Raw genomic sequence first — 26,484 nt, forward strand, 5'->3', positions numbered from 1 at the left:
CTTGCAGCTACATTTAAAGGGACTGTGGTGATTAGCACTCACCTGCTATCAGTTGGGCTGATTAAGGGGTGTGGCTGCACTGGCAAGAGGAAGGGGAGAGCCCTACTCATCACACATGCGATGTGATGAAATGCAGGTGTATAAGCTTAAAGTAACTAACAAACTAACTAACTAACTAACTAACAATATATATATATATATCAGCTTAAATAGAAAATATGAAGGATAATGAAAATAGAAAAATTAAACATAAAAAAAGTAAAAAATATATACAGTAGAAACAATATGTACAAATATGGTGTAATTTAAATGGGTAAAGGAGCTGTGAAAACAGGACCTCAACAATGGCAGCGTTGAAGTGCACCATCATTGTCTTTGCGAAGTTGAATTTCTTCATCTGCTGAAGGGAGTTCATCCCTTGGTGTGCATCCCACTTCCTGGGTGGGGATGGAGCCCAGGAAGAGGAATGACTCCACAGTGGTGACTGGGGAGTTACACAGGATGATGGGGGCAAGTAAGGCTGTTAACCAGGTTTTGTCATTGTTATAACTCACCCTGGTCTTAAACTTCATCTGCCCTATTTAGAGTAGTACTATAGTACTATAATCACAAAATATATATTTTATGTTTTAGATTTTAAGTGGACATTGCAAAATCTGTGTCTCCAATAATATCTTTGCAAGTCATAACAAGGCACAAGGACACAACAAGGAGGTTGTGTTTTAAATGTTTTGGGAACAGGTCAGGTCACAGACATGATGTGCTGAGCAGAAAGATAACTGTCTTCTCTGCTTGGTGACATGACGTGTCCACGTATGCAATAAACTGACAAATCAACGGATTCAAAGGTGGCACCTTTGAGGAAGAGTTCAACTTACATTCTTAGTAAACATTGTTACACTCAAAAAATGTTTTGTTGAATGAACATAATTTTATTATGACAAGTGGTTGCTAGAAATACTTTTATCTGAATCTAGATATTTTTGTTATGTTGACTGGACTTATACATTTTAAGTAAATTTAAAAAAATGATAAAATGATATGATGATATTATGTAATTCTTTCTCAATTATTTTGAGTTCATTTTACTCAACTTTTCTTAGTAAATCCAATTAAACCCACTTTAAATTAACTTAAATAAATTGTGTTTAAAAAAAATATAGTGTACTCTTTCAAATCATTTAAAATGTTTAAATTGTACATGTTTTTATTAAGTTGATTCTAATTAAATATGTTTTAGCTATCATAAATGACAGAGAACCACAAGATGTGTAGACCACCAACTTTAATATGATACAAATAATACAACACAAGAAAGCAGAAACACACTGCTCAGATTATGTCAACCAGAATCATAAGGATGGAATGAACAGTCTAAACTGGCAAAAAAAAATTTAAATTTGGAAGGAATTAATTTTTTCGAGCTACATTAAATAAAATAAAATAAGATTGTCATAATTCTGACAATATATGTTGAAATTACAGGTATTTTATAAGTGGGGTTAAATAACACATCATTTCTATTAAAATATGCTAAAATAATATATGTAACATTTACTAAGGGTCAAAAGCACTTTTTTCAGTGTAGGCTATAAAACTGGGTTTTAGGGAAATGATACTTGGTCCAACCTCCATGAACTGACCAGCCTAATGTCATGTCAGGGATGTGTAGATTGAACCCAGAGACTCTGTAACTGCATTCTTGACGTATTGTAATAAAATTAAGTGAAACTGAGAACTCGGACGTCTCCTGCTCATCATTCCCCATCAAACGATCAGCGCAGAGAAATAGCTAAGTTGTGTTGGAGTCAGATCATTTCATTTTAAAGGTTTCCTCAATGCATTTCTCAACATGGGTCACAGCTGTCCTCACAGAAGCTGATGTATGATGCCACGGCCTCTGTTAACACAACCAGACTGTCAGGAGCAGACCTCAAAACATCCCAGTCAGTACAGTCCAAACATGCTTAAAGATCCTCCACAGCCTCGCTGGCCCACTTCTTTGATGTCTTCACAACAGGTTTACAGAGCCTGGTCAGACATTTAATAAATTGTTTGTACCTGGGGAGATCACTGTTGAGGTTTCCTTTGTTAAAAATTCAGCTACATATATTCTGATTTTGTTGATTTGACAAAGCTGATTGTGTGTTCAATATGTATCATTTAACATCTGTAAAGCACAGGTTGAGTGAGTACTTCAAGTTCAGCAAAATAGTTCTGAGAAAATGTAGGTATGTTCATTTACTATCACATATAATCTGTTCAGTTGATAATGCGATCAACAGGAACAGCAAAACTTAAAAGTTGTTGAAATGTTACAAATACTCTATGATCTGTCGCTGGATACCTAGGTAAAGTGTTACCGAGAGTCTCAAGAGGTCAACCCAATAGCGAAGCAAGCTTGAACAGGAAGCATAACTTGAATGTACATTGTCTAATCTGCCCAAAATGTGTCAAGATTCACAAGAGTCCAGAGGTCTATTCCAGAAAGTGGGGTTTGTGAAAACCCTGAGTGTGTTAAGCCTGACAAGAGCGAAGCTCTTTTCCGTTTGAGAAAGGCCGTGGCTACTGACTCTGAGGACCTAGCCTGCTCGCTACTAGCAGGTTTTCTTCAACACACCCTGCTTTCTTTCTGTCTCCTCCCTCTTTCAGAGACTTTCCTTTTTAATTTTTAGGTTACTGTCAAAACAAAATACTGTTTAGAAATTAATTTGTTACTCAAGGACTGTGTAAGATCACCACTTTTATGCCCACCAGTCATGTCATCCTCGGCTCAGGATAAAACCTCTGCATGTCCTTCTTTTTGCGGGTTCTTTTTGTTATACACACCTGGCTCTGTGCACTGTATATACAGTCTATGGTCAATGGTCTGATAGTAAATTGACTCGATTAACACTACAGACGGCACTCATTCACCCATTCACACACACATTCACACTGGTGGTGGATGCTACCCCTATATGGTGCCACCTGCCACCATCAGGAATTCCTTCACACACAGATGAACGCAGCATCGGGAGCAATTTGGGGTTTAGTATCTTGCCCAAGGATATTTCGACATGTAGGCTGCCATGGCCAGGGATCAGTGGGCAACCTCTCTGCTAACTGTTGTTGCAGTTAAATAAATAAAAATAGTGATAAGAAATGACAGATAATTTATTTTTTTGTAGTTCACATAAAGTGCAAGTATAGTCAATATCAATTCTAAATCTGTACAATCCCCTTTTTGATGGATATATTCAATGCAACATTTAGAACCCTCTTCCATCAGAGACATAGTGAGATATAGACAATTTGTAAAACAATATGCAGAAGATGTTTCATGTTGTACAAACAAAAGATATGCCATGAATCAAATGTTTATTTTTGTCAATATACAGTGAACTCAAAAAAAGTCAATCACGTGTATTATCATTCCACTGTGCAATATAAATATTTTTCTGTGTAATGGTGCAATTTAAACTGGTTATCTGTCTATATCGTATACAATGTTCCTAATTTTTATGTTTGTTTAAATTGTAAATACTTTTTTAAATGTCTTCTCATTTAAATGTTCAATACTTTTACATTTCTTCTGGTTTACATTGCATTGTTATTTTACTGAAGCTTCTTTCTATGTTTACTATACACTTTGCTGCTGTAACACTGAAAATGTCCCTGTTGTGGGACTAATAAAGGAATCTCTTATCTTAACTTAAATTCAACTTAATTAACACTTACATGTTCAGGTAAAAAGATGTTAGGCTACAAACTTGATAAAATATGAGTTGAAAGACATTTCCACTGGGCCAGACATCACTAAGCTACGTGCTGTCCTGAGGTTAGCTTTTACAGCTGGACCGTTACTATACTAAACACCATCATAAAAAAGATCCCAGAAATTAATTAAACCATTTTGGATGAGAAATGTTAATTTGAGAATATTGCATTTATATTCATCAAATGACTGACATAACTAATTCAAAGCTTCGGAATATTTCACAAAAACTGAACTGCAGCCCATAAAAGTTTTTTAAAGTTATTGACATTTTTGTATAGTGTAAAAACATTCCCTTCCAAAAATGAAACTGACTAAGTTTCACTAAAATGTTGTTTGAAGTTGCAAAATTGTTGTGTGTACAATGAATTTTATGCTAAGGTTCCAAGTTTTGAACTTAAATCTGCTGCTGTAACGCTACTAGGAGAAAAAGTATTCCATTTTTAATTCTGCTATCTCTTTATACCTAAGAATTTATACTTAAGAAGTATAAATATATATCTCTCATTATTAAAACTTTAATTTCTCCCAAGCATTGGGAAGGTAAATAGCATAAATTCTCAAAAAAAAAAGTCCACACACAAATTAAAAGGCCAGTCATCAATAAAGGCCTTAAGAAAAGAGAAAAACACATTAAAGGGGAGTAGATTTACTGGTTCTCTAAAAGGTCATATGATACATTTCCACAACATTAATTAACAACAATAAATGTTGATTATAAAAAATAGTTTTGACAACGTTAAGGTTATTTAAGTTGTGGTGAGACAACTGACCAGTAAGCACAGAGCACGGTCACTGGTTAGGAAACATCATCACACCTCCCCCACCCCCAAAAGATGGCTGTATACATTGTCTATAAAAGCTGTTTTATCCAGGGAGTGTGTATCACCTGTATCACTGCTGCTGCTCTCTGCTATCTGAGAGACCTGTACTGCTGTGTTTGTTTGTTCCTGCTTGGTGATTTTAATATTTACTTGGAAAACACCACAAGCCCACTGACAAGTTATTTCATATCCTGCCTTGACAGTTTTGAAATACAACAATTTATTAACTTTCCTACTCACACCAAAAGCCACATTCTTGATCTCATCTGCTGCTCTGGTATCACCCCTATTCACTGTGTTCCATCAGATTTGTCCATATCCGACCATAAGCTTGTGTCATTCAGTGCCCACTTACCAACCCACCTCGTTCCATCTGCTTCCGTAACATCAAGAACATTGATTTACCTACTCTCATGAATAGACTTGACAACCTCCCCAGTAAAGACAAATTATCCACTCCCAATGAACTGGTTTCCCTCTACAAAGATGGGCTGCATACCATCCTGGATGATCTTGCCAATAACTATGATCATCCAGTCTTCTCTCACCTCCGGTCTTGTTCCAGCATCCTTCAAAACAGCTGCAATAACTCCTATACTTACAAAACCTGGTGCTGATCACAATAACCTTGATATCCTCCAACCTACCATTTTTCTCAAAACACTTGATAGAGTAGTTGCAGCTCAGGATCACACTCACCTCTCTCACAATAATCTGTTTGAAGTATTCCAGTCTGGTTTTCGTCCCATACACGGTACTGTGAAAGCAGTGGTAACCGTCATAAATGATTTCCTGATGGCAGCCGATTCTGGACTATTAACCATATTCATCCTCCTTGACCACAGTGCTGCCTTCGTCACCATCGCTCATATCATGGTTCACACTCATGGTTTCACCGGCACCTCTCTCACCTGGTTTAAGTCATATCTCTCGGGTCACACTAAGTTTGTCCAACTTAAAAACTTCAGATCTCAGGCCACCCCAGTCACTACCGGCGTTCCTCAGGGCTCTGTCTTGGGCCCTCTCCTCTTCATTATCTCCCTCTTCCCTCTCGGTCATATATTCAGGAAATCTGGCATTCACTTCTATTGCTACACTGATGACATCCAGCTCTATCTCTCCTCCAAGCCAAACTTGGTCCTTCCACCCTCATCCCTCCTCAATACTGGTTCACTCATAACTTTCTCAAACTCAATAGCAATAAAACTGAAGTTCTCCTCGTTGGCTTCAAATCCACTCTGGCCAAGTCTGATAACATCACAATAACAAGTGACAACTCCAAAATCCCTCCCTCCCCCTGAGTAAAGAGCCTGAGTGTCATCCTTGACAGCACTCTTTCCTTTGACTCTCACATCAACAATATCACTTGATCAGCATATTTCCGACATATTTCGACCATCTCCATCCGTCTCTCACACCTAACAGTGCCTCCATCCTTGTCAACGCCCTGGTCACCTCCCACATAGACTTCTGCAATTCCCTTCTTTGTGGTCTACCTCTCATGCGTTTCCATAAACTTCAGCTAGTCCAGAACTCAGCGGCCCGGATCATCACCAGAAACCCATTCATAAATCATATCACTCCTGTCCTCCTACAACTGCACTGGCTACCTATCAAATACCGCATCGATTACAAAAAAGACTCTACATAACCTTGCACCTCTGTACCTTTCTGATCTCCTCCACACCTCAACACCGTCCAGGACCCTCCAATCCTCCTCCTCCATGCTCCTCCTGACTGACTCTCTTCAAAGGGCTCAAGAGCTTTTAGCCGTGCAGCCGGCGGGCTCTGGAACTCTCTCCCACAAACCATCGGTGACAATAGGCATGTTTCCATTGAGTACTTTCCTAGTGCTTTTTTGAAAAAGCGGCTGAGTGTTTTGGCTCCGCCCACTAGTTAGTTCCCATCTGCACTTTTATAGCGGCAAACCAACGGGGTTCAATGTGACAACAGACTCCTCTAGCGACTCTTTTTCAAAAAGCGACTAGGAACAAATCTAGCGACTTTTTCTGGTGTTATTGGAGACTCGTTCCTACTCTTAACGAGTAGCACTATCACAAAGCACACACAAGTGTCCCAGTCCTCCCACTGCAGTCTCTCCCAGCTGCAGTCTCTCCCAGCTGCAGTCAGCAGAGCAGGAGCCACTAACCCCCTCAGCGTCCAGTGTGCAAATGAATTATGCATGCACGAAATCGCCGCTCAATTTTGCTCATTAACGGCTCAGTAACGGCTCAGAAAAGTACCCACTGAGCAGGTACTTTCTGAGCCGCTACCTGAGCCGCTAACCATTGGAGTTGGGAGGATCCTGGGTGGATCCTCTCCCCCAAGCCACACCCATAGCTGCTCACTAGAAGGAAAAGTACCTAATGGAAACACGCTTATTACCTCTCTCTCCACCTTCAAATCACAGCTCAAAATTCACTTGTTTAGATTAGCTTTTTCTGTTTGACTTTCCATTTTCACTTCTGCTCTGTTTATTGTTTTTATGTAGTTGTTTGTTTTTTTGTAGCTGATTGTGTTCTTGTTTTTATCTAATGGTTTTTGCTATGTTTTTAAGGTCACTTTGAGTGATGTGAAAGGCGCCCATAAATAAAATGTATTATTTTTTTTTATTGTTATTAGGTATGAATACATGTTGGATATCAACTGACATAATGCATTTATCACAATGCCTTAATTTTATCTGACTTCAGGCTCTCATGGCTTGTGAAAAATACTGTACAAAATATATATATATAAAAAAGTTTAAGTATAAATTTAGTAAGAATTTCACATTGCTCTGAAACATTCACAGAGTATTGAGGGCTACTGTTTAGCAGACTCCTGTGGAAATGGATGAATAAAAACAATATTTCTGTAAAAAGAGAAGGTGCAAAGTGGTGAGAATGGCATGATCAATCGAATTAATGCTGTGGAAATGCTCATACTATAAATGTTACTACATTTTTCAAAATGTCCACATGCAATGAGGGTTCTTACAAAAACATAATACTTATAAACCTACTCTGCTCACTATCTGAAGTATCCGAAACTTCTCATGCAAGTTTGGTCACATCGTTGAATATTTAAATTCTCTCTCATTCAAAAATGTTGGGAACACAAAGCCGATTTTAAGTACATACGAATGGAACTGTAACACATGGGTTATTTTTTCTTCTGTTACTGTGATAACTCTCTCTACTCCTATGTTCACTTCTCCTAAAATGTTTATAAATGGATATTTCCAGACACAATGTCATGATACAGACATGCAGTCAGGAGAACATAGTTCTTCTGAGAGACATCTAAGAAATACACAAGATCCTGGGTGACGTCTGGATTAAAACCCTCTCGGACCAGCTTCACCTTCTGCTGCTTGAAGGTCTCTGTCACATCCAAAGAGGTCTAAAAACAAATGGACAATATAATTCCACACTTCATAATACTTACTAAAGGTAAAAAAACATATCTGCTTGACTTACCTGTATTCTGAGAAACCACGGCCAGGCATATGCTGGAAGTGTTTTGCCTAAATGGTTGTAGATTTTTCTTCCATTTAATTTGTGATCCTTTTTTAAGACGATAGCAGCCATACCTGCCCGGCCTTCATATCCTGCATACACACATTGGAAAAAGTCACATACTGAATGTCACAAGAGCAATCTTGAGAATTGTTAAGTAGGAGAACCTGCTGGCTTTTCCAAAGTTTGGCCAACACTTATGATCAATTTGTTTTATGACATCTTAATTGTTTAAAAAAGGTAAACTGTTACATGCTTATGTAAGGTCATAAGTTTTAATTATTTCAATCTTGCTCCTAGGAAACCGCTCTTGGTGTTGTTGTTAATGGTAAATGGACCTGCACTTATATAGCGATTTTCTAGTCACTTTGCGACCACTCATAGCGCTTTACACTATAGACTGTGCTCATTCACCCATTCACACACACATTAATACCGCCATAGTTTTCATCCAAACTGGCCCAGCATGTGAACCTTTCTAGCCTGAAACTACAGCTGAACAGCTGAACTTAACTAAAGGCAACTTTTAAAAAAAAAGGTTCAAATGGCCTATACTACGAGAAAATACCCCACGATGTGGTCCATTAAATTTGTCGACATCTGAAGCTGTCTGCTTACTTTTTAAAATGATTCACAATGCTGCAGCTCCCCCCTTGAAAAATATATTACTATTCTGAGAAGTCAACAAGAACAACAAGATCTGTTACAAGGGGTGAGTGTAGTGTACCCCATTGCAAAACTGGATTTGGGAAGTCATCATTTTCTTGCATTGCAATGACTCAATGGAATACTTTGCCAACAGACATTATTTCATGTAAAAGTCCCCATGCCTTCTCACATCTTGCTAAGCGTGGGCTACTGTCAAAACAAGAGTGTACACATTTATGAATTGTGTGTGTGTTGGGGGGCAGCCTGTCCTGTCCTGTTGAATCTTGCTTCTTGTTTCTATTTAACTATTTTATATATTGTCTCTTTGCCTTGTTCTGTAATTGTAACTTTTTTTAATACTAATTTTCTATGTATTATTCCATCAACCTGCCCAAGGACTAAAGGTGGAAAAAATAGCAATCTGCTAGAACCTGGCACAATGCATATTCTCTTTTTGTACAAGATTAATGTCTTATTGTGTGCTGTCCCTGTTTTTGAAATAAATAAATTACAAAATTGATCATGGGACCTTGTAGAAAGAAATCTGGCTCAACATTGTCATCGTCAACACTTAGATTCCACAGACCTTGTACGGTGACTCCATAGATGTTGGCCTCCTGGATAAAATCAAGAAGCCCTAAAACCTCTGACACCTCTGTGGTGGAAACATTCTCTCCTTTCCACCTGTAGGACACAAGTATGGAGTTAGATGTATTTCTGTGAACCTCATAGCAACAGTATTTACACAGCCAGCAGTGCTATAACAAATTAATAATTCACTTGTGATTCTGGGTAAAATTAATTCAATTAATTCAATTTAATTTAATATGACACCAACACAACATTACAATAGTGAATCCTAATTATCACAGAACTTGCCAAATGGAGTACCTCAGTATGGTTGCAGTATCACAGTTTTACTGATGCAGACAGTAACGGTACCTGAAGGTGTCTCCGACCCGGTCACGGAAGTAAAGAAAGTCCCTATCATCTTGGAGCAGCAGGTCTCCAGTGTTGAAATAAATATCCCCATCTTTAAACACGCCCCTGAGCAGCTTCTTCTCAGACTGGACCTGGTTCCCAGCGTAGCCCAAGAATTGGTTCATAGCTGTCAGGGGAGCTACCAGGATCCCTGCCTCTCCTGTACATGGAAACAGGCTGTTTTAATGGACACATGCACACGCAGTTAGGGCTGCACAATTAATCGAATTTTAATCATGATCACAATTTTGCCCGCCACGATTAAATCAACCTGATCGTTGTCACATTTTTGTTTTTTCAGTTTTTGTTTGGCCACAGTTCGACTGACAATGAGGGCTCTTTTAAAATGCGGCTCTTCTGCATATCTAATCAAGCACTTTCTACACCAGTAGTCCACCAACCACCAGGGGGCGAAGGCATAGTTAAGGTTTCATGTAGCTGCCTAAATAAATAACGAGCGAGTGCTAAGCAGGATGTGACGTAGTACTGGACGCCATTTGTAAAAGCCGGCGAAGCAGTGTTGCCAACTTAGCAACTTTGTTGCTATATTTAGCGACTTTTTAGACCCTCTTAGCGACTTTTTTTTTTTAAAAACGACTGGCGAAAAATCCAGCAACTTTTTCTGCTGTTATTGGAGACTCGTCTTAACTTAGGAAGAGTAAGAACGAGTCGAAGTGGAACAGTCCTCCTGCAGCAGTCTCTCCCAGTAAACCCCTTAGCGTCCAGTTTGCAAATTGCTAATAGGCTAACAGTTAGCTCTGTAGCAGTACAGTGTGTATGTGCTACTGCTGCAGGAGGTGTTCACTTAGTGATCTCTGTTTGTTAACGACAAGCACCGGACACTCTGTGCACACACTAAAAACTGTTCCTATTGTTTGTTTAAAAGTAGTGCAATAAAAATACAGATGTTTTCCCTAACATAATGAATAATCATGATTAATAATCGCGATTACAATAGTGATCAAAATAATCGTGATTATCATTTTGGCCATAATCGTGCAGCCCTACATGCAGCTTTACCGACTGCCATGTTTGAGGACTTGGTGTGTGATTCATTTACCTATTTGTGCTCGTATGCATCTTCCAGCGTCTGTTTGGACCGGCTCGTATGTTTGTGGATCATATCTCAGAAGCTCAAAGGGCATAGAAAGCTAAAACAACAACAACAACAAAAAAACAAGTTGTTACTTGGTGAGTCACTGACCACTAGCTCACCGGTATAAACAGTCAGTATGTATACATTTCATCCAAGGGTGTAATTTTGATTTGGAAAAGTGGTGGGGACACTAATTTGGGGTCACTGCATTGTTTCTGATTCACTGCATATAGGGAGATGGGAACAAAATGAACAAACACCAAACATGAGTTAACCCTTTGTTCTTCAAAGAAAAAGATAAAAGGATTTTAAAACTAATCTAATCTAAACTAAACTAATCCAATCTAATTAAAACTAGTTATATCTAGTATATTCTATCCAATCAAACTACACTAAATGAAACTAATCTAATCTAAAATAATGTAATCTAATCCAAACTAACCAAAACTAAATAAATCATTTCTATTTTTTCCGCGAGCCGTTGCTAAACCACATCAAGCTCAACAGAGCAGATCGCACCAGACAGGAAATCGGACACAGAATTAACCTAATACACTTCGGCCCCCTTTCAAAATAAAACACAATACGCAGTTCATGCAGCCTAAAACTACTTCACATCAAAATTACGTCTTGACCGGGGGCACCAGATCAGCAATCAATCAAAGGGTCTCAGAGGATTGGCGACATGGACGACAAGAGACTGACTGTTGAAGTGGAACAGCATTAGGGTTGTTAAAAGTATCGATACTCAAAAAAGTATCGATACCAAAACGTATCCGTATACGATACTCATTTTTAAAAGTATCGAGTTTCGACAGGTTAGTGTCTTTCGTTTCAAACTGACCTATTACTGATGTTATCCTGGCCCGTGGCCCACATTAATGTTAGCCGTGTTATTATTAGCCATTAGCCGCAGCTAGCAATGAAAGGCTGACGTCACGTCAATGATTATAAACAATGTAAATAAAAAAAATAATAAATCAGGCACGTAGTATGCCCATATTACGTTTATTGACACAGTGTCAGTGTACATAAGCATAGAGTTTAGCCTGGCTAACACCAGACTATTCTCAAATGAGGTCTAGTCTGGCAACGAGCAATGGATTTCTCCGTAGAGGAGGTGTGGTTTACGATCCTCCAGAGCCGTTTATTGGACGTTTAGAATGTCTATCAAAAGCGTCTGTAGGTAGCTCTTAGCCAATCAGATCAGTTATACCAGATGACGTAGTAGAGCAACAGAAATGGATGTTTGTTGTGTGTGTGTCTGTGAGAGAGTGTTGTTTGCTGCTTTGCTCCGCCAGTTCTCGCTTTCTGCAAGATTATTTATTTTCACCCTTTATTCCCCCTCATGTCATTCAGCCACATCCACTGATTTTATGGGCAATAAACAAGCTGCTGCGGGTCTCTCGGCGGCTCCGCTGTCCCCCGGCTCGGAGCGAGATCATCGGCGGTGACCAGCGGTCTCGGCAGCTCAGCGCTAATCACCGGCGAGACCGCCGGTGCGGCGCTAATCACCGGCGCTAGCGGTGATCTCGCTCCGAGCCGGGGGACAGCGGAGCCGCCGAGAGACCTTTCGCCTTTCAACTTTCGCTCTAAACTATTTAAACACCATCTACAGCTAAAGATAATTTCGCGTCTGCAGCAGCCATGTTGGATCCGGAAAACTACAAGCTTCCAAGTGCCGAGAAGTACGCGTCATCGTCTTGCCGTCCCTTCCCGCTCTGTGATTGGATCCCTAAAACAGGGCTAAGAATGCTTCCTAGTTTCCAGACCCTTTCGCAGTTCGAAATTAAATTTGAGCGCGCAAGGCAGTCTGGGTATACCCAGGCTACATAGAGTTAATAAGTTTACATAAATGTTGGTGACTGAAAAGTGTTATTTTCTCTCTTGACGTCCCAGAATGAAGCAGAGAAAAGTCGAATTATCAAGCTTGCCTAATATTGTGCACAGCATACAACCTCAAAATATTGTTCTAATTGTTATTGTTTATTATATTTATTTTTTGCACTAACTCAGAACTGAAGATTGTTATCATAGTTGCAGTTTCTTTTTGCACAACTTTTTTTTATTATAAATATTTAACCTGTGGTTAATGCATTTTTCTTGTTAATAATTTTGGGGTCTTATCGTTGTGGTATCAAGTATCGAATTGAAAATTTTAGTATCGTGACAACCCTAAACAGCATACAATCATTTATGACATAACACATTCTTTTTTATAAGGATAGATGGTCACATCAACAGATCTTCCATGTTGGGAAGCAAAGTAAGCTGTTTGTTGTTGCTGTTGTTTACTTTATACACAGAGTTTATCACGGGATCTGGTGTTCTCCCGTACTCAAGTACTTTTGTTGTATTGATTAGGAGACCTTCCAAAATGAAAATTGCATATTTTGAAATGACTTTAAATCCGAAAAGAAATTTCACAGCCATTTCACAGTAGACATGTCAGACTTTTACTTTGAAATGTCTCTACATTGATATAATTAACATGCTTGACTTTGTGTCTGTATGTAGTCAGAGACATCCTCAACTCAAATGTAGGAGTCAGTGTAAGGAATAAATCTGCGTTCGATAGGAAACATTACGGTTTTTATTTCTGACCTTGTTGAAATAGCTTGCCCTCCCAATTGGTCCAACCTCATCGGTGTAGTTGAGGAAGCCGATGCTGGCCTCAGTCAAGCCATAACCCTCTCTAATCTTGATCCTCCCAAAACGTTTGACAAACTGCTTCCACACGTCTGACCTAAGACCGCTTCCTGCTGCCAGCCGAACACGGTGGGCTCCCTCCTCTGGGACCTTGAGGCAGGAAAATACTTGGATTAAACAACAGCGTTTCACTTTATGAAGGAGTATTTCTATATTCTGGGAAATAATACTTATGTACAGGCTTGTTCAAAATCGGATGAGAATATTAATATTGCATGAATCTCTGTGTGTCCTGTGCAGAGAAGGGTCTGGGATGTGTTTAGCTTGCTTTGCACAAACGCTGGAGGCAGTGAAAACTGCTAGGGAGATGTAAAAGTGTCAAAAAGTTATATCTACAAATGGACAGTTTTCAATCAAATTTGCTGTAGATATTAATTGGTGATGATGGACACACAATACCAAGGCATCAATGCTTGTTTCACCCTCAATATCACTGGAGGAAATCTTAATTGCCACATTATGCGCCTTTATGTCAATGGGTTGACAGTTTTTAAACTTTTGATGCTAAACAGTGATGTATCTAATGCTCAAGATAAGTGACACATGGGGATAAGATAAGTTGGGATAAGAGGGAACAGTAAATTTCAAATATGGGAAGAACATCTAGAAAGATATGGGAATATTTCACATTTGTTCTATAGGAACACTGTAAGACACAGCATGCTGCTTCATTTTGGGCAACTTGCAATTTGTTTAAATCTTTAATTTAAGCACTAGACCAAATCGGAAAACAATAATCTAGCTGCACCAAAACTAATTTGCAACTTGCTTGAAGATATCTTGGGGTATAATTTTTATCACTCTTTTTACCATTACGACCCCTCTTCCTATTTTGTTAACAATTGTTTTGAGTAGTGAAGAATATGATTTTTGATGGTCAATTATGATGGCGTGGTCTACTATGTCAAAAGCTGCCCTCAGGTCTAAAATAATTAAAATTGTACTCTCCCCCTGTCAGTTGCTAAAAGGAGGTAATTGTCTACTTTGAGGAGACCAGTTTCTGTGCTAAGTAAAGCTCTAAAACCACACTGAAACGTCTTAAACATGATACTGTGACACATACAAATTAAAGGCTGGGGGAAGATAAAAATTGAGGTTTAGAAATTGGCCTCAAATTCCTCAGAAAATGAATTAATTATGTTTCAATTTTATCACCACTGGGCCACTCGCTATACTATATGTCAGCTGGGTTTGTCACTCGTTTGCTCATTTACACCATAAAATCATCACTACATTGTTAACCATTTTTGTTTTGCAGAGAGACCCTTGAGTCAAAACCTTGTACTTTATCACCTCCATCAAAGAGGTATTTTTTTTTGCCGTTGTTCCATTTGTTAGCAGGATTACAGAACAATGTGCAAGGTTGTAGCATGGGCCAACAAAAAATCCATTACATTTTGGAGCATATTCACATCAGGGGCCAGATACACAAATTACTTTTTAATTTCCATTAACTTTGTGAAGTGAGCGGTCAGTGGCGTTTCAAGCTCATTTTTACTCTGGGGTTAATCCGGCAATGCACACCAAGAGGGTTAGAGGGTACCATAGAATTTCTGATGAATATAATACTGTGCAAAGGCAATATGGAGATTTTCTGCAGCATTTCTTTTATGAAATACATGACCTCCTTGGTGGAGGTAACAAGAACATTATTGCATAAAAATTAAGTCACCTTCTTGGACCTTTATTGAACATGTATGAGACTGAGACTATAAAGCAAGATGTTGCAATAATTGTAAACTACCAGACGTCATCCGACGTCTGGTAGTTTAGACACTTTAGACACTTTATTTTTGGGGCGTTGAACATTTATCTGTGTCACAAATAGAAGGAAAGCCCCGATGCTTCATGAGGTTACATCCACCCAGCACTAATATTCCCAGTCTTTGATCTCAATGGGACAAACCTGGTTAAATAAAGTCTAAAAAAACGGTCATCTGAGGTTGAATCATTTCAGTGACTACCAGACTTTAACTCTAGTTGTAAGGACAAGATCTAAAATTAACACTTGTTCTAGAATCTCCCATATTCAGCTTTATGCTTCACCTTAACTCATTAAGTCCCTAAGTGTCATGAGCTTTCTCTCTCTGCCCTGTTAACAGCGCTAATTGCTGCTGCTCCAGTCTCAGCTCTGTCTGATCAGCCACACCTGTGTCTACTCCTGCACTAATTAACCTGCCAGCTGCACTGCATTCCCTGTTCATCACCCTCTGTATATAAGCCCTGGCTTTCAGTAGCTCCTTGTCAGATCGTCTGCAAACCAGTACCAGTTACCCTGCCTGTCTTCATACGCCTCTGACTCCTACCTGTGATATCGGACCTGCTCAACTACGTCTTTCATCTTCTGCCCCGTGACTCCGGACAATCATCGAGTGTGCTCTGGAACCCACCCCGCCATCTCAGTGAGACGCCTCTCAGCTCTGGACTCACACCCATACACTCCCTTTCCCCAAATCCTTCAATAAACTGTTTAACGTGACGCTCTTGTGGTCCTCGTCCTGTTTGGTGTCTGACACTAAGTAAGACTGTGTGACTTTGACAAGACGTGTCTTCTATGAAATGTGGTTGTGACAGCAAACAAAAATGTGAACAAAGTAGCCAATTTCAAAAAGTTTATTTTTTTGTTACTAGTTTAAGTTTTAACCCATTTAACAATTCTAATCTGTTAATGTCCTGTATTGCATTTAACCTGTTTTTACCATATTTCCTGAACAAATTAATATAAAACAAGTAACAAAAATATGGCTGTGACGTCACATCGGGCTTTCAACCTAAAAATCGAAAATCTGATGTGACGTATTTGTCACAATAACAAAAATGGTAATTGGCCACTCAATTATTTTCACTGTTTAAATTATTTTAAATTAATATATGCTCTGCTGTTCAATTTAAAGTACATTTGACCAAATATTTTGAAAAAATAATCCTATCCTATCCTGTGACAATTTTGACATATGTTGTGGAGATGCAAAGAAAAAGGCAAATTTGTGTTTCTGTAAGCAAAAAAATTGTCTAGTTTATTTATTTTAAAATAAGAAATATCATGCATATAAATTCCATAACTGCCAATGTAACATATACGTCACATCACAGATCTTTGACATTTAGGGGTAGTATTTTTTTTTTAAACATCATAAATGTGTTCTATGTGGTCCTCTTGGTATATCCCCCATCATTTTTTTCAAGGATAAATAGGTCTGGGTTCTTATGGGTTAATGAAATACTACAGAGCTATTTAGCCCCTCACTTAAAAACACTAATAGATTTGTTATCAAGCAATAATAATTAAATCATAATCATTGGCTGCAATAAATGCTGAAGCCTCTGAGGCAGCTATTGTTTAATTTACAATTCTAATCAAATTTTATCATTAAGGATAAAAATAATTGCTTGTTCAGTCTTACTGTGGGATGGTGGAGCAGGTATCGACAGAGCTCTCCTATATACTGCACCACCGTCACGTTATGCTTCACACAGTCCTTCCAAAACTGACTGGCAGAAAACTTCTTTTTTAACACACATGTTGCACCTGTGATCCAAAGGAGGAGAAAGAAAGAAGATGGCAAAACAAAAAGTTTAAGTTTAAAAATTCACATTTCTGATTCAAACTACAGAACAAAAGTCAACACAAGCTATAATCGGAGTTGTAGTGAGAATTTTCCACTGCACTGTTTTCTCCTGGTATGTGAGGAAGTGAGAATTCCTTAAAGGCCAAAAAAAAGGATATCCGCTCTCATGCTGGTTTCCTCAAATATTTGCCCTGGACTGTATAATGTATTGAATAGAAATGGCAAATCTTCCAGGAATTGTGCAGTACAGCTGTTCTTACCAAGGTGAATGCATCCTCCGATCCCCAACAGGGAAGCAGACATGTGGTAAAGAGGAAGAGTGATGTAAATGATGTCATCAGATGTGGCTCCACACATCTGAAAAAAGGCCATACTCACAATGGCTTTCATGTGACCTACACGGGCTGCCTTGGAGAGACCTGGGAGGGAAGGGCACCAGTTACAGAGGATCAATTCAAAATGTTGTATCTTTCTATGTGTACTTAAAGTGGTGTCTGCTGGGCACGTCTATGACATTGTAACTCTGAAACAGGGCTGCACAATAAAAACAAATTTTAATCGTGATCATGATTTTGGCTGCCACATTTAAATTAACCTGATCGTCGGCGATATTTCCATTTTAAAATGCGGCTCTCCTGCATATCTAATCAAGCACTTTCTACACCAGTAGTCCACCAACCACCAGGGGGCGAACGCATAGTTAAGGTTTCATGTAACTGCCTAAATAAATAACGAGCGATCGCTAAGCAGGATGTGACGTAGTACTCGACGCCACAACAACACGCGCCATTTGTAAAAGCCGGCGAAGCAGTGTTGCCAACTTACCAACTTTGTTGCTATATTTAGCGACTTTTCAGACCCCCTTAGTGACAATCTTTCACAAAAGCGACTGGCGACAATCCAACAACTTTTTCTGAAGTTATTGGAGACTTTTGGAGACTCGTTCTTACTCTTATACTTACTCCGGCAGCTTGTTAAGAACTGGGGATTTCCACCAGGTGCAGAACGCCTGCACCACAGGTTTGCTCCGTCCTCTGCCCAGCGTCAATTCTTACCGGGCCGAAAACGGCACCATATCGAGCCATCCGTATATACGCGGCCGTTCTGCGGCCGGTGGAAATCCCCAGTAAGAAGGAGTCAAAGCAGCACAGTCCTCCTGCAGCAGTCTTTTCCAGCTGCAAAGCCAGAGGGGATGTTAACCCCTTAGTGTCCAGTCTGCAAATAGCTAACAGGCTAACAGTTAGCTCTGTAGCAGTACAGTGTGTATGTGCTGCTGCTTCAGGAGGTGTTCACTTAGTGATCTCTGTTTGTTTACAACAAGCACCAGACACTCTGTACACACACTAAAAACTGTTCCTATTGTTTGTTTAAAAGTAGTGCAATAAAAATTACAGATGTTTTCCCTAACATGATGAATAATCATGATTAATAATCGTGATTACAATATTGATCAAAATAATTGTGATTATTATTTTGCCCCTAATCGTGCAGCCCTACTCTGAAATTTCGTTGAGTCAAGTAATATTTTCTGTGCTTCATAGTTAAATATCTCTACTGGATGGGACTGTGTGGCTATCTGTAGCTTTTACAATGACTGAAGACAATACAGTACCTGTGGTGCCTGAAGTGAAAATGAAGAGAAAGTTTGACATGATGTCAACTTTAGGAAGGTCACTTAAGGTTTCTCCAGGCATGTGCTCCACCTTATCTAGTAAAGTGCTAAAATCCTCAGAAGGTGAAGTGTGATCCACCACCCATACAGCCATGTTGTCCTTCTTCAGATCAGGTAACACCACCTCCACCACACGCACCAAATCTGGATCAACAGACACAATGGGATAAGTGCACTGCTGCTTCATCAGACAGAATCAAAGTCAATAAAAAACATACACAAAGAGCTGTTCAATCCACTCTGTGGTCATTTTAGAAATAGTTTTACCAGATTCAATTATACTCTGTTAATCGTCCAACTGTACAGCAGGTGTGATTATGTGTGAGAGGTTGTGGTCAACACCTTCCATGATTATTTACATACACTGCAAAAACTGAAATCTAAGTAAGATTAACAATATATCTACTGATGCACAGACTTGGACACATCATCAGTGCTGTATCCTAGACTCACTGGGTGTTTCGGGTCTTGCAACAGACACCCTCATCCAGGTGACCCGACCGAGCTGATCAAATCTCGGCCTGTGTCTAAGTGGCATGCTACACCCACTACAACCACTGCTCTCCCCTTTTCAACCAGAGCCATCTGGAGGCTTTTTCTGCTGCCTCCACATTGTCGCCTATGGCCCTTCTACGGTTGACACCCATTATGACTAGTGTGCCGTAGGCTTTGCTCAGGGAGTGGCTGGCAAACCCCCGACAGCCCACCTCCACCTGGTCCTTGTTTTAAGTGTTTTGTTCCTTAATTATCTAAATAAGATATTACAGCTTGTTACTGATGTTTTATGACCTATACTGAGTAAATACATGCTTGAAACTAGAATATCAAAAGTTACAAAGCTGTTTCATCAACACTTACAAGTATAAAACTGCTATTTCAAAGTAATCATTTCTTATTTCAAGCATAACTAAGAAATCATAACTTTGACATAATTTGACCTCTTCACATACTTAAAACAAGCAGCCAGATGGAAATATTTGTAGCTATATCAAAAAAAGTACACTTGTTTTTAGTCTGACTTTGCTGGTTTCAAGAAATATAATGCATATGCATATCATTATGTCGAGATGATGGCTCTCGCATTTACAATTACATTCAAGAATATTTTTCAACATATTGAGAAAATAGGTCACGTGTATTTCATTAGAATCAAGAAAAATGCTTGTTATTAATTAGAATACACTAATTCTAAGGTATTTGTGGGTTCATTGAGATTAGATATTTTTACTTGTTTTGGAAAGCCTTGACAAGCCAAATGTTCTTGTTCCTTTGGCAGATAATTTTTCTATTACTAAGAAAAATACAACAAATTTTCATACTTTTTTTTCTTGTTTTGTGAGGTGGCTTTTTGCAGTGTACCATGAATTTGAAAGAATTTAGGTAAAAACTTAATTAAATCATATCACTCTGATTGAGGTCTGAATATTATTCCATTACATTGGTTTGCTTACTAAATGTAGAAGTCATGGTATGGTACTTTGCTCTCTCTCTAGAACTATCAGTAGCCAACAACTGATAATGATACCACTTCTCATGTCAAAAAAATTCCATAGAGAACCTGACATGTAATGTTAACTTTCATTGTGTAACAAAGGACAGATAAGTACATTCTACAGATAACCCATGGAATTTAAAGCATTACAGTCATTGGAGTTATAAAGAGAAAACTAGTATGGTGAAGCTCTTTGTTCATTTTGAGAACTTGAGCATTACAAGCTTATGTAGAATCAGTCAAGGTTTTAGTGTTTAGTTCAATTAATCAGGGATTCTAAAACAATTAAAACCCTCTTTCAATCAGCTGAAGACTAAAGGACACACTTTAACCTATGATATGTACGTTTTCCACAATATGTCAAAAACAATTACATTTATCTTGTATTTTTTGAGAAGTTGAGTACTTATTTTATACAAATTGTTCCCAACTACTTTCATTGGGTCACTTCTCAATGAATTCATATCCTCTTTGTGCATGCATCAGTATTGCGGTTTTCAGTTGGAAGCTGTTATAAATATTTTATCCAGTTGTCAGCCACATTTTTAGGTTGTTGGATTGTGGTTTTAGCTATATTTTAACCAGGAATTGACAACTAGTGGCACTCTTTGTGGCGCTCCTTAGGGCTGTACAATTAATCGAATTTTAATTGTAATCACGATTTTGGTTGCCACGATTAAATTAACCTGATCGTCTGCGATAGATAGATAGATAGATAGATAGATAGATAGATAGATAGATTTACTTTATTTATCCCAAGCTGGGAAATTACAGTTTTAAAATGCAGCTCTCATGCATATCTAAAATCTGCAAATTGCTAACAGGCTAACAGTTAACTCTGTTGCAGTACAGTGTGTATGTGCTGCTGCTGCAGGAGGTGTTTACTTAGCGATCTCTGTTTGTTTACAACAAGCACCAGACAGACACTCTGTACACACTAAAAACAGTTCCTGTTGTTTGTTTAAAAGTAGTGCAATAAAAATTACAGATGTTTTCCCTAACATGATGAATAATCATGATTAATAATCGTGATTACAATATTGATCAAAATAATTGTGATTATTATTTTGCCCATAATCGTGCAGCCTCTCCGATGACTAGTTTGCATTATATGTCATACATACATCAGCTGCGTGCCGCTTCAGTAGCAAGGCAGTCAACGGCATTAGCAAAGGAAGTGTACAACAACGTCAGTATTATTGAGGTATTTCCCTCTTGCAGTGGTGGTTCTAGACCAGTTTTACTGTGGGGGCCAAGGAGGGGCCAGTGTTTAATCAGAGGGGCACATTAGCATTCAAAATCTTTGAATGTCTTGAAAAAGACATAAAAATGACAAAAAAAACCCACAGAAGACATAAAAATGACGAAAAAAGACACAAAATTAGAGGACAGAATAACAAAAAAAACCCCACAGAAGACATAAAAATGACGAAAAAAGACATAAAATTACCAAAAAAAGACACAAAAAAGACACAAAAAGACACAAATGACCAAAAAAAGACACAAAATGACTTACAAAGACACGTAAAGACATAAAAAGGATTCAAAAATGGACAAAATAGCCCTATGAGACTCCATAGAGTTAAACTATTATACAATGTACACATTCTGGGTTCCTTTTGTGTACAATGAGATATTGTTTGAACAATTTGACACAGGGGCCACAGCAGGGGCCAAAGGCTTCTTCACAGGGGCAGTGGCCCCTGTAGGCCCCTGTGTAGAACCGCCACTGCCCTCTTGCAACAGCAACAGGTTCAATGGCCACTTGTAATGCTCGTAAAACTAGTGTTCCGCAGAATATAAGACAACAAACTTAATCGAACACCTCCAGAAGAATGATGTAGAAGAATTCGATGACTCTAGCTGCTGTTGTGGATTAACGTCAAATGGCGACTTTAAACCGACTGCATCTCTGGTTGCATATTTTCATTGGATGTCGTAACTACACTGCAAAAAGCCACCTCTCAAAAAGAAGAAAAAAAGTACAAAAATGAGGTGTATTTTGCTTAAAAATAGCAAAATTATCTGCCAATGGAACAAGAAAATTTGGCTTGTCAAGACTTTCCAAAACAAGTTAAAATATCTAATCTTAACGAACCCAAAATTACCTTAGAATTAGTGTATTCTAACTCATAAAAAGTGATTTTTTAATTGTTGTTGTTAAATGTTTCATGTTAAATGTTTAAATATCAAGTGTCAATTTACAGCTCTGTGCCAATGTACTAGTTAATTACATACATACTACACAACAATACACACTTCTATTGTTTCATTGATAATAAAACAATTAATTCCATCTGGCTGCTTGTTTTAAGTATGTGAAGAGGTCAAATTATGTCAAAGTTATGATTTCTTATTTATGCTTGAAATAAGAAATGATTACTTTGAAATAGCAGTTTTATGCTTGTAAGTGTTGCTGAAACCGCTTTGTAACTTTTGATAATCTAGTTTCAAGCATGTATTTACTCAGTATAGGTCATAAAATCTCAGTAACAAGCTGTAATATCTGATTTAGATAATTAAGGACCAAAACACTTAAAACAAGTGAAACAGTCGAACATAAAAGATGCTGAATAAGAAGAATCTTATCAGAGAAAAAATCAGCATATATCCCCTTGATCTAAGATATTTCATCTTACTTAGATTTCAGTTTTTGCAGTGTCCGGTAAGCAAAGACGCATTCAATAGTTTAATTCACAGTAATGCAGTTAACTTTGTCCGATGCACTGCAACGATGACAGACACTACCCTGAGTGGCTGCTGTTTATTTTTTGAGGGAAACTGTTTAACTTGTGTATTTCTGATTTTAAGCTGCTATATTTTATAGTGGAATTTTATTTTAACATGGTTTTATTGATAATGATTTTGGTTATTATCAAGAATGTTTCTATGACTGTAGATGTAAAATGGCCAGAAGACACAAAAAGACCTAAAATAGATGAAAAAAAAAAGAATAAAAAGACACAAATGACGAAAAAAAAATACAGTCATGAAAAATATTATTAGACCATTGTTTTCTTCGATTTCTTTCTTCACTTTAATGTCTGGTACAACTAAAGGTACATTTGTTTGGACAAATATAATGATAACACATAGCTCATAAGAGTTTAATTTAAGAGCTGGTGTATGATTTTTACTTTAAGCACATTGAGTTTACGCCTTACATATGAAATGTGCTATATAAATACATTTGATTTGATTTGATTTGATTAGATTAGATTACAAAAGGGGTGGGCAACTGGAGGCCTGGGGGCCGCACACCGCCGGCACCCTCACTTGAAGTGGCCCTCAGTACAACTACGTGCATTTGAGCATGAAATCTTAAAAGTGCAGTGTAAAAATGCACAAAAATACTTCTTGCAACACACTTTTCCACCTATTTCTCCATGAAAATCGTTTAAACTAATGGTTGATTATTTCAAAGAAGTGACACATGAGTTGGATATTTTCATGTCTGGGGAAAATTTGGGATTAAATGGGTTAAGTACAGGATTTATGAGTTATTATCGCCCAAACTGCATGAAAAGAAAACGTGCTATACCTGCTCCAACGACAAGCGTCCTGGCTCCACAACTCTGGAAGCACTGAAGCAGAGATTTGGCTTTAATGTTGACGTTAAGAAAGGCGACTTGACAGCCCAGTTTACACAGTCCCAGCCACACACAGATAAAGTCCGGTTCGTTGACCATCATCAGGGCAACAATGTCTCCTTGTTTCAAAGAGCCCTCCGACTTGAACGCGTTCGCAATCTGGTTACTTCTCCTGTCCACATCCTGGTATGTCAGAGTCTGGTTTTCGAAAATAATGAAAGGTTTGCTGGGGTTCTTTCTCGCCTGGTAGAGAAAACTATCGAGGTATGTGATGATCCCTTGTTGCATACGAGCCCGCAACGTCTTACTATACCGCCGTAGTTTCAAGTAATTAATCAGATCTAGCCAGAAGAAGGGATAAGTCCACCTCTGGTAGAGAAAAAGAGTCACAACTCCTGCTAAAACGCTGGCAAACACCACAGTTATCATCGTAACGAAAAAAAAACCCACACCTGACAAAAGTGCTCCAAAACTTTAAATACTCTCACAGGTAGTAATCGCGCCCACCTCCCGGAAACCTGCAGTCAGTCTAAAAGCTTGCACATTATGCAATTTAACAGCAGCACAGGAAGCCAGCGGGCACAGCAGTGAAGCCAGTTTTCGAAAAAGACGATCAAACTCGATTCGCGTGGGCCTCTATAGTGGACATTACGGTAAGAGCTGTGAGAAAAAACATCCGGATTGACACAACAGGGGAGGGAATATGTGGTTGACTTAATGCAGTGATTCCCAACCTTTTTCTTGAGGGACCCACATTTTTACCATTGTAAACTTTGGCGACCCTATTTTTCATGGACACTACCACAGGGCCACATATAGGAGCGTGCACTTAACCAGATATTATGAAACTGCAATTTTAAATATGTTTACAATGCAGTAACTTAACATATTTCATGCTCAAATGCATGTATAACAATATAAAATGGAATACAAAAGGTTTGAAGCAAATAAAAATAACCACTTACTGTGATTTCTTTTTTTTCTTCAGTGCAATAACAGCAGACCAACATCAATTGCAAGAAGTCATTTTCTGCATTTTTCATTTTTACACTGCACTTTTAAGATTTCATGCTCAAATGCATGTAGTTGTACTCAGGGCCACTTCAAGTGAGGGTGCGGGCCGTATGCGGCCCCCGGGCCTCCAGTTGCCAATCTATATATATATATATATATATATATATATATATATATTTAACCCATTAGATTTATTACACCCCTTAAAATCAACATACATAAATTTGATAATCAATCAATTTATTAACTAAGAATGATGTAGGCCTACCTAAAATTTCCTATACCCCCCAAAATGAAAGAAACACAATTTAACCCTCTGGAGTCCATCTATTTATTGAAAATACACGTTTTATTTACAGTAATAACTTTATTTATACATGATATGTAGACAAGCTGAGAAAGCCAGTTGAAAGTGCATCATAGGAGCTTTCACAGTGTGACATTTATGTTTCTAGACCATTTTTTAAAATGTGATTTTTCTTCCTACAATGAAAACTATTACTATTTTTAATTTACATGCAAACAGACTGTTTTGTTTTATTATTTATTGTTTTTTCTGCTGGTTTTGTGTGTATAAATTATTTTTTTTTAAAAAGGTACATTCCCAAAGACACCTTTGTCTTTTGTTTGTATTTTGGGTTCCTGGCAGCTTTATACTTGGTTAATTAAAATAAAATGAAAAATCTGACTGATAGCCAAGTTTGTGTGGAGAAAAAGGAGCCATGCATGTGATGTAAGAACAGACCAAAAGATGCTAAACAGAGACAGAAATGAATGCATAGGAACATTTATCCCTCTAAATAATTTATGTACATTCCGTGAAAATGACATTGAAACCACTGACCATGTCTTCTTCTCATGTGATGTGATACAAACATTCTGGGTCAACATTCACAATTGGATTAAACAAAAAATCATAATATTTCCAGCTGCTATCTCTAGAGACGATGTCACTTTCGGTATGCTTTTGCAAAACTAAAACGATGAACTATGTTGCAACGTTATCCTTTATTTAGCAAAAATTTTCAATCACAAGAATAGAGTTATGAAATCATCCGCCAAATTTATTGTCTTCATGAATAAATTCAAATTGTACTTAAAATTAAAAAAAAATTCTAACAATAACAAAGGCACAAAGTTATATGATATCTTGAAAAATGTTCCCACTGAAATGAACAGTTAAAACTAATTTGAAACCCCCTTATTGAAAACAACATTTAGACTGTTTTATATGTATTTTTATTTTATGTATTTATTTTTATTTTATTTCAACTGCTCTGAATTTATGTTATTATAAGTTTTACTGTTGATTGATGTTCACCATTCTTTCTACACTTATGCAGAAATGGGGGTTTTTGTGCAGCCCTAGTAGAACATGTGGTAACAGCGTGTCCTGAGTATAAAGGGAGAGGGAAAGGATGGAGATAGAGATGCAGAAGGCAGCTATAAGAGGAGAAAATGTAAAAAAATATAATAGAAGGGGGAAAATCTAGAGAAATGAGGAAAATCCTTCTGAGATTTCTTGCCAAAACTGGACTAAGTCAAAGAATATAACAGAAGGAAAGTATGAAAGTCCAGCAGATGGCGGTAAATGCAACGAAAAGGATGCCAACTGCCAATAGAAATTACTTC

At 38.0% G+C, this 26,484-nt stretch overlaps 1 protein-coding gene across 1 annotated transcript; it reads right to left on the reverse strand.

Annotated features, from left to right (window-relative positions):
• Positions 1–1,272: 1,272 nt before the first annotated feature.
• Positions 1,273–24,573, reverse strand: LOC131992390 (long-chain fatty acid transport protein 6). The gene is made up of 10 exons (XM_059357959.1): positions 23,790–24,573; positions 18,697–18,900; positions 17,345–17,503; positions 16,920–17,044; positions 13,411–13,605; positions 10,771–10,861; positions 9,672–9,870; positions 9,316–9,413; positions 8,043–8,173; positions 1,273–7,965 (listed from the first exon to the last, which is right to left on the reverse strand). Exons 1-10 carry the CDS (start codon positions 24,265–24,267, stop codon positions 7,789–7,791), a joined length of 1,857 nt encoding a protein of 618 aa, XP_059213942.1. The 5' UTR covers positions 24,268–24,573; the 3' UTR covers positions 1,273–7,788.
• Positions 24,574–26,484: the final 1,911 nt, after the last annotated feature.

This window comes from Centropristis striata, chromosome 19 (genome assembly GCF_030273125.1).
Source record: "Centropristis striata isolate RG_2023a ecotype Rhode Island chromosome 19, C.striata_1.0, whole genome shotgun sequence".
NCBI classification, from domain to species: domain Eukaryota; kingdom Metazoa; phylum Chordata; class Actinopteri; order Perciformes; family Serranidae; genus Centropristis; species Centropristis striata.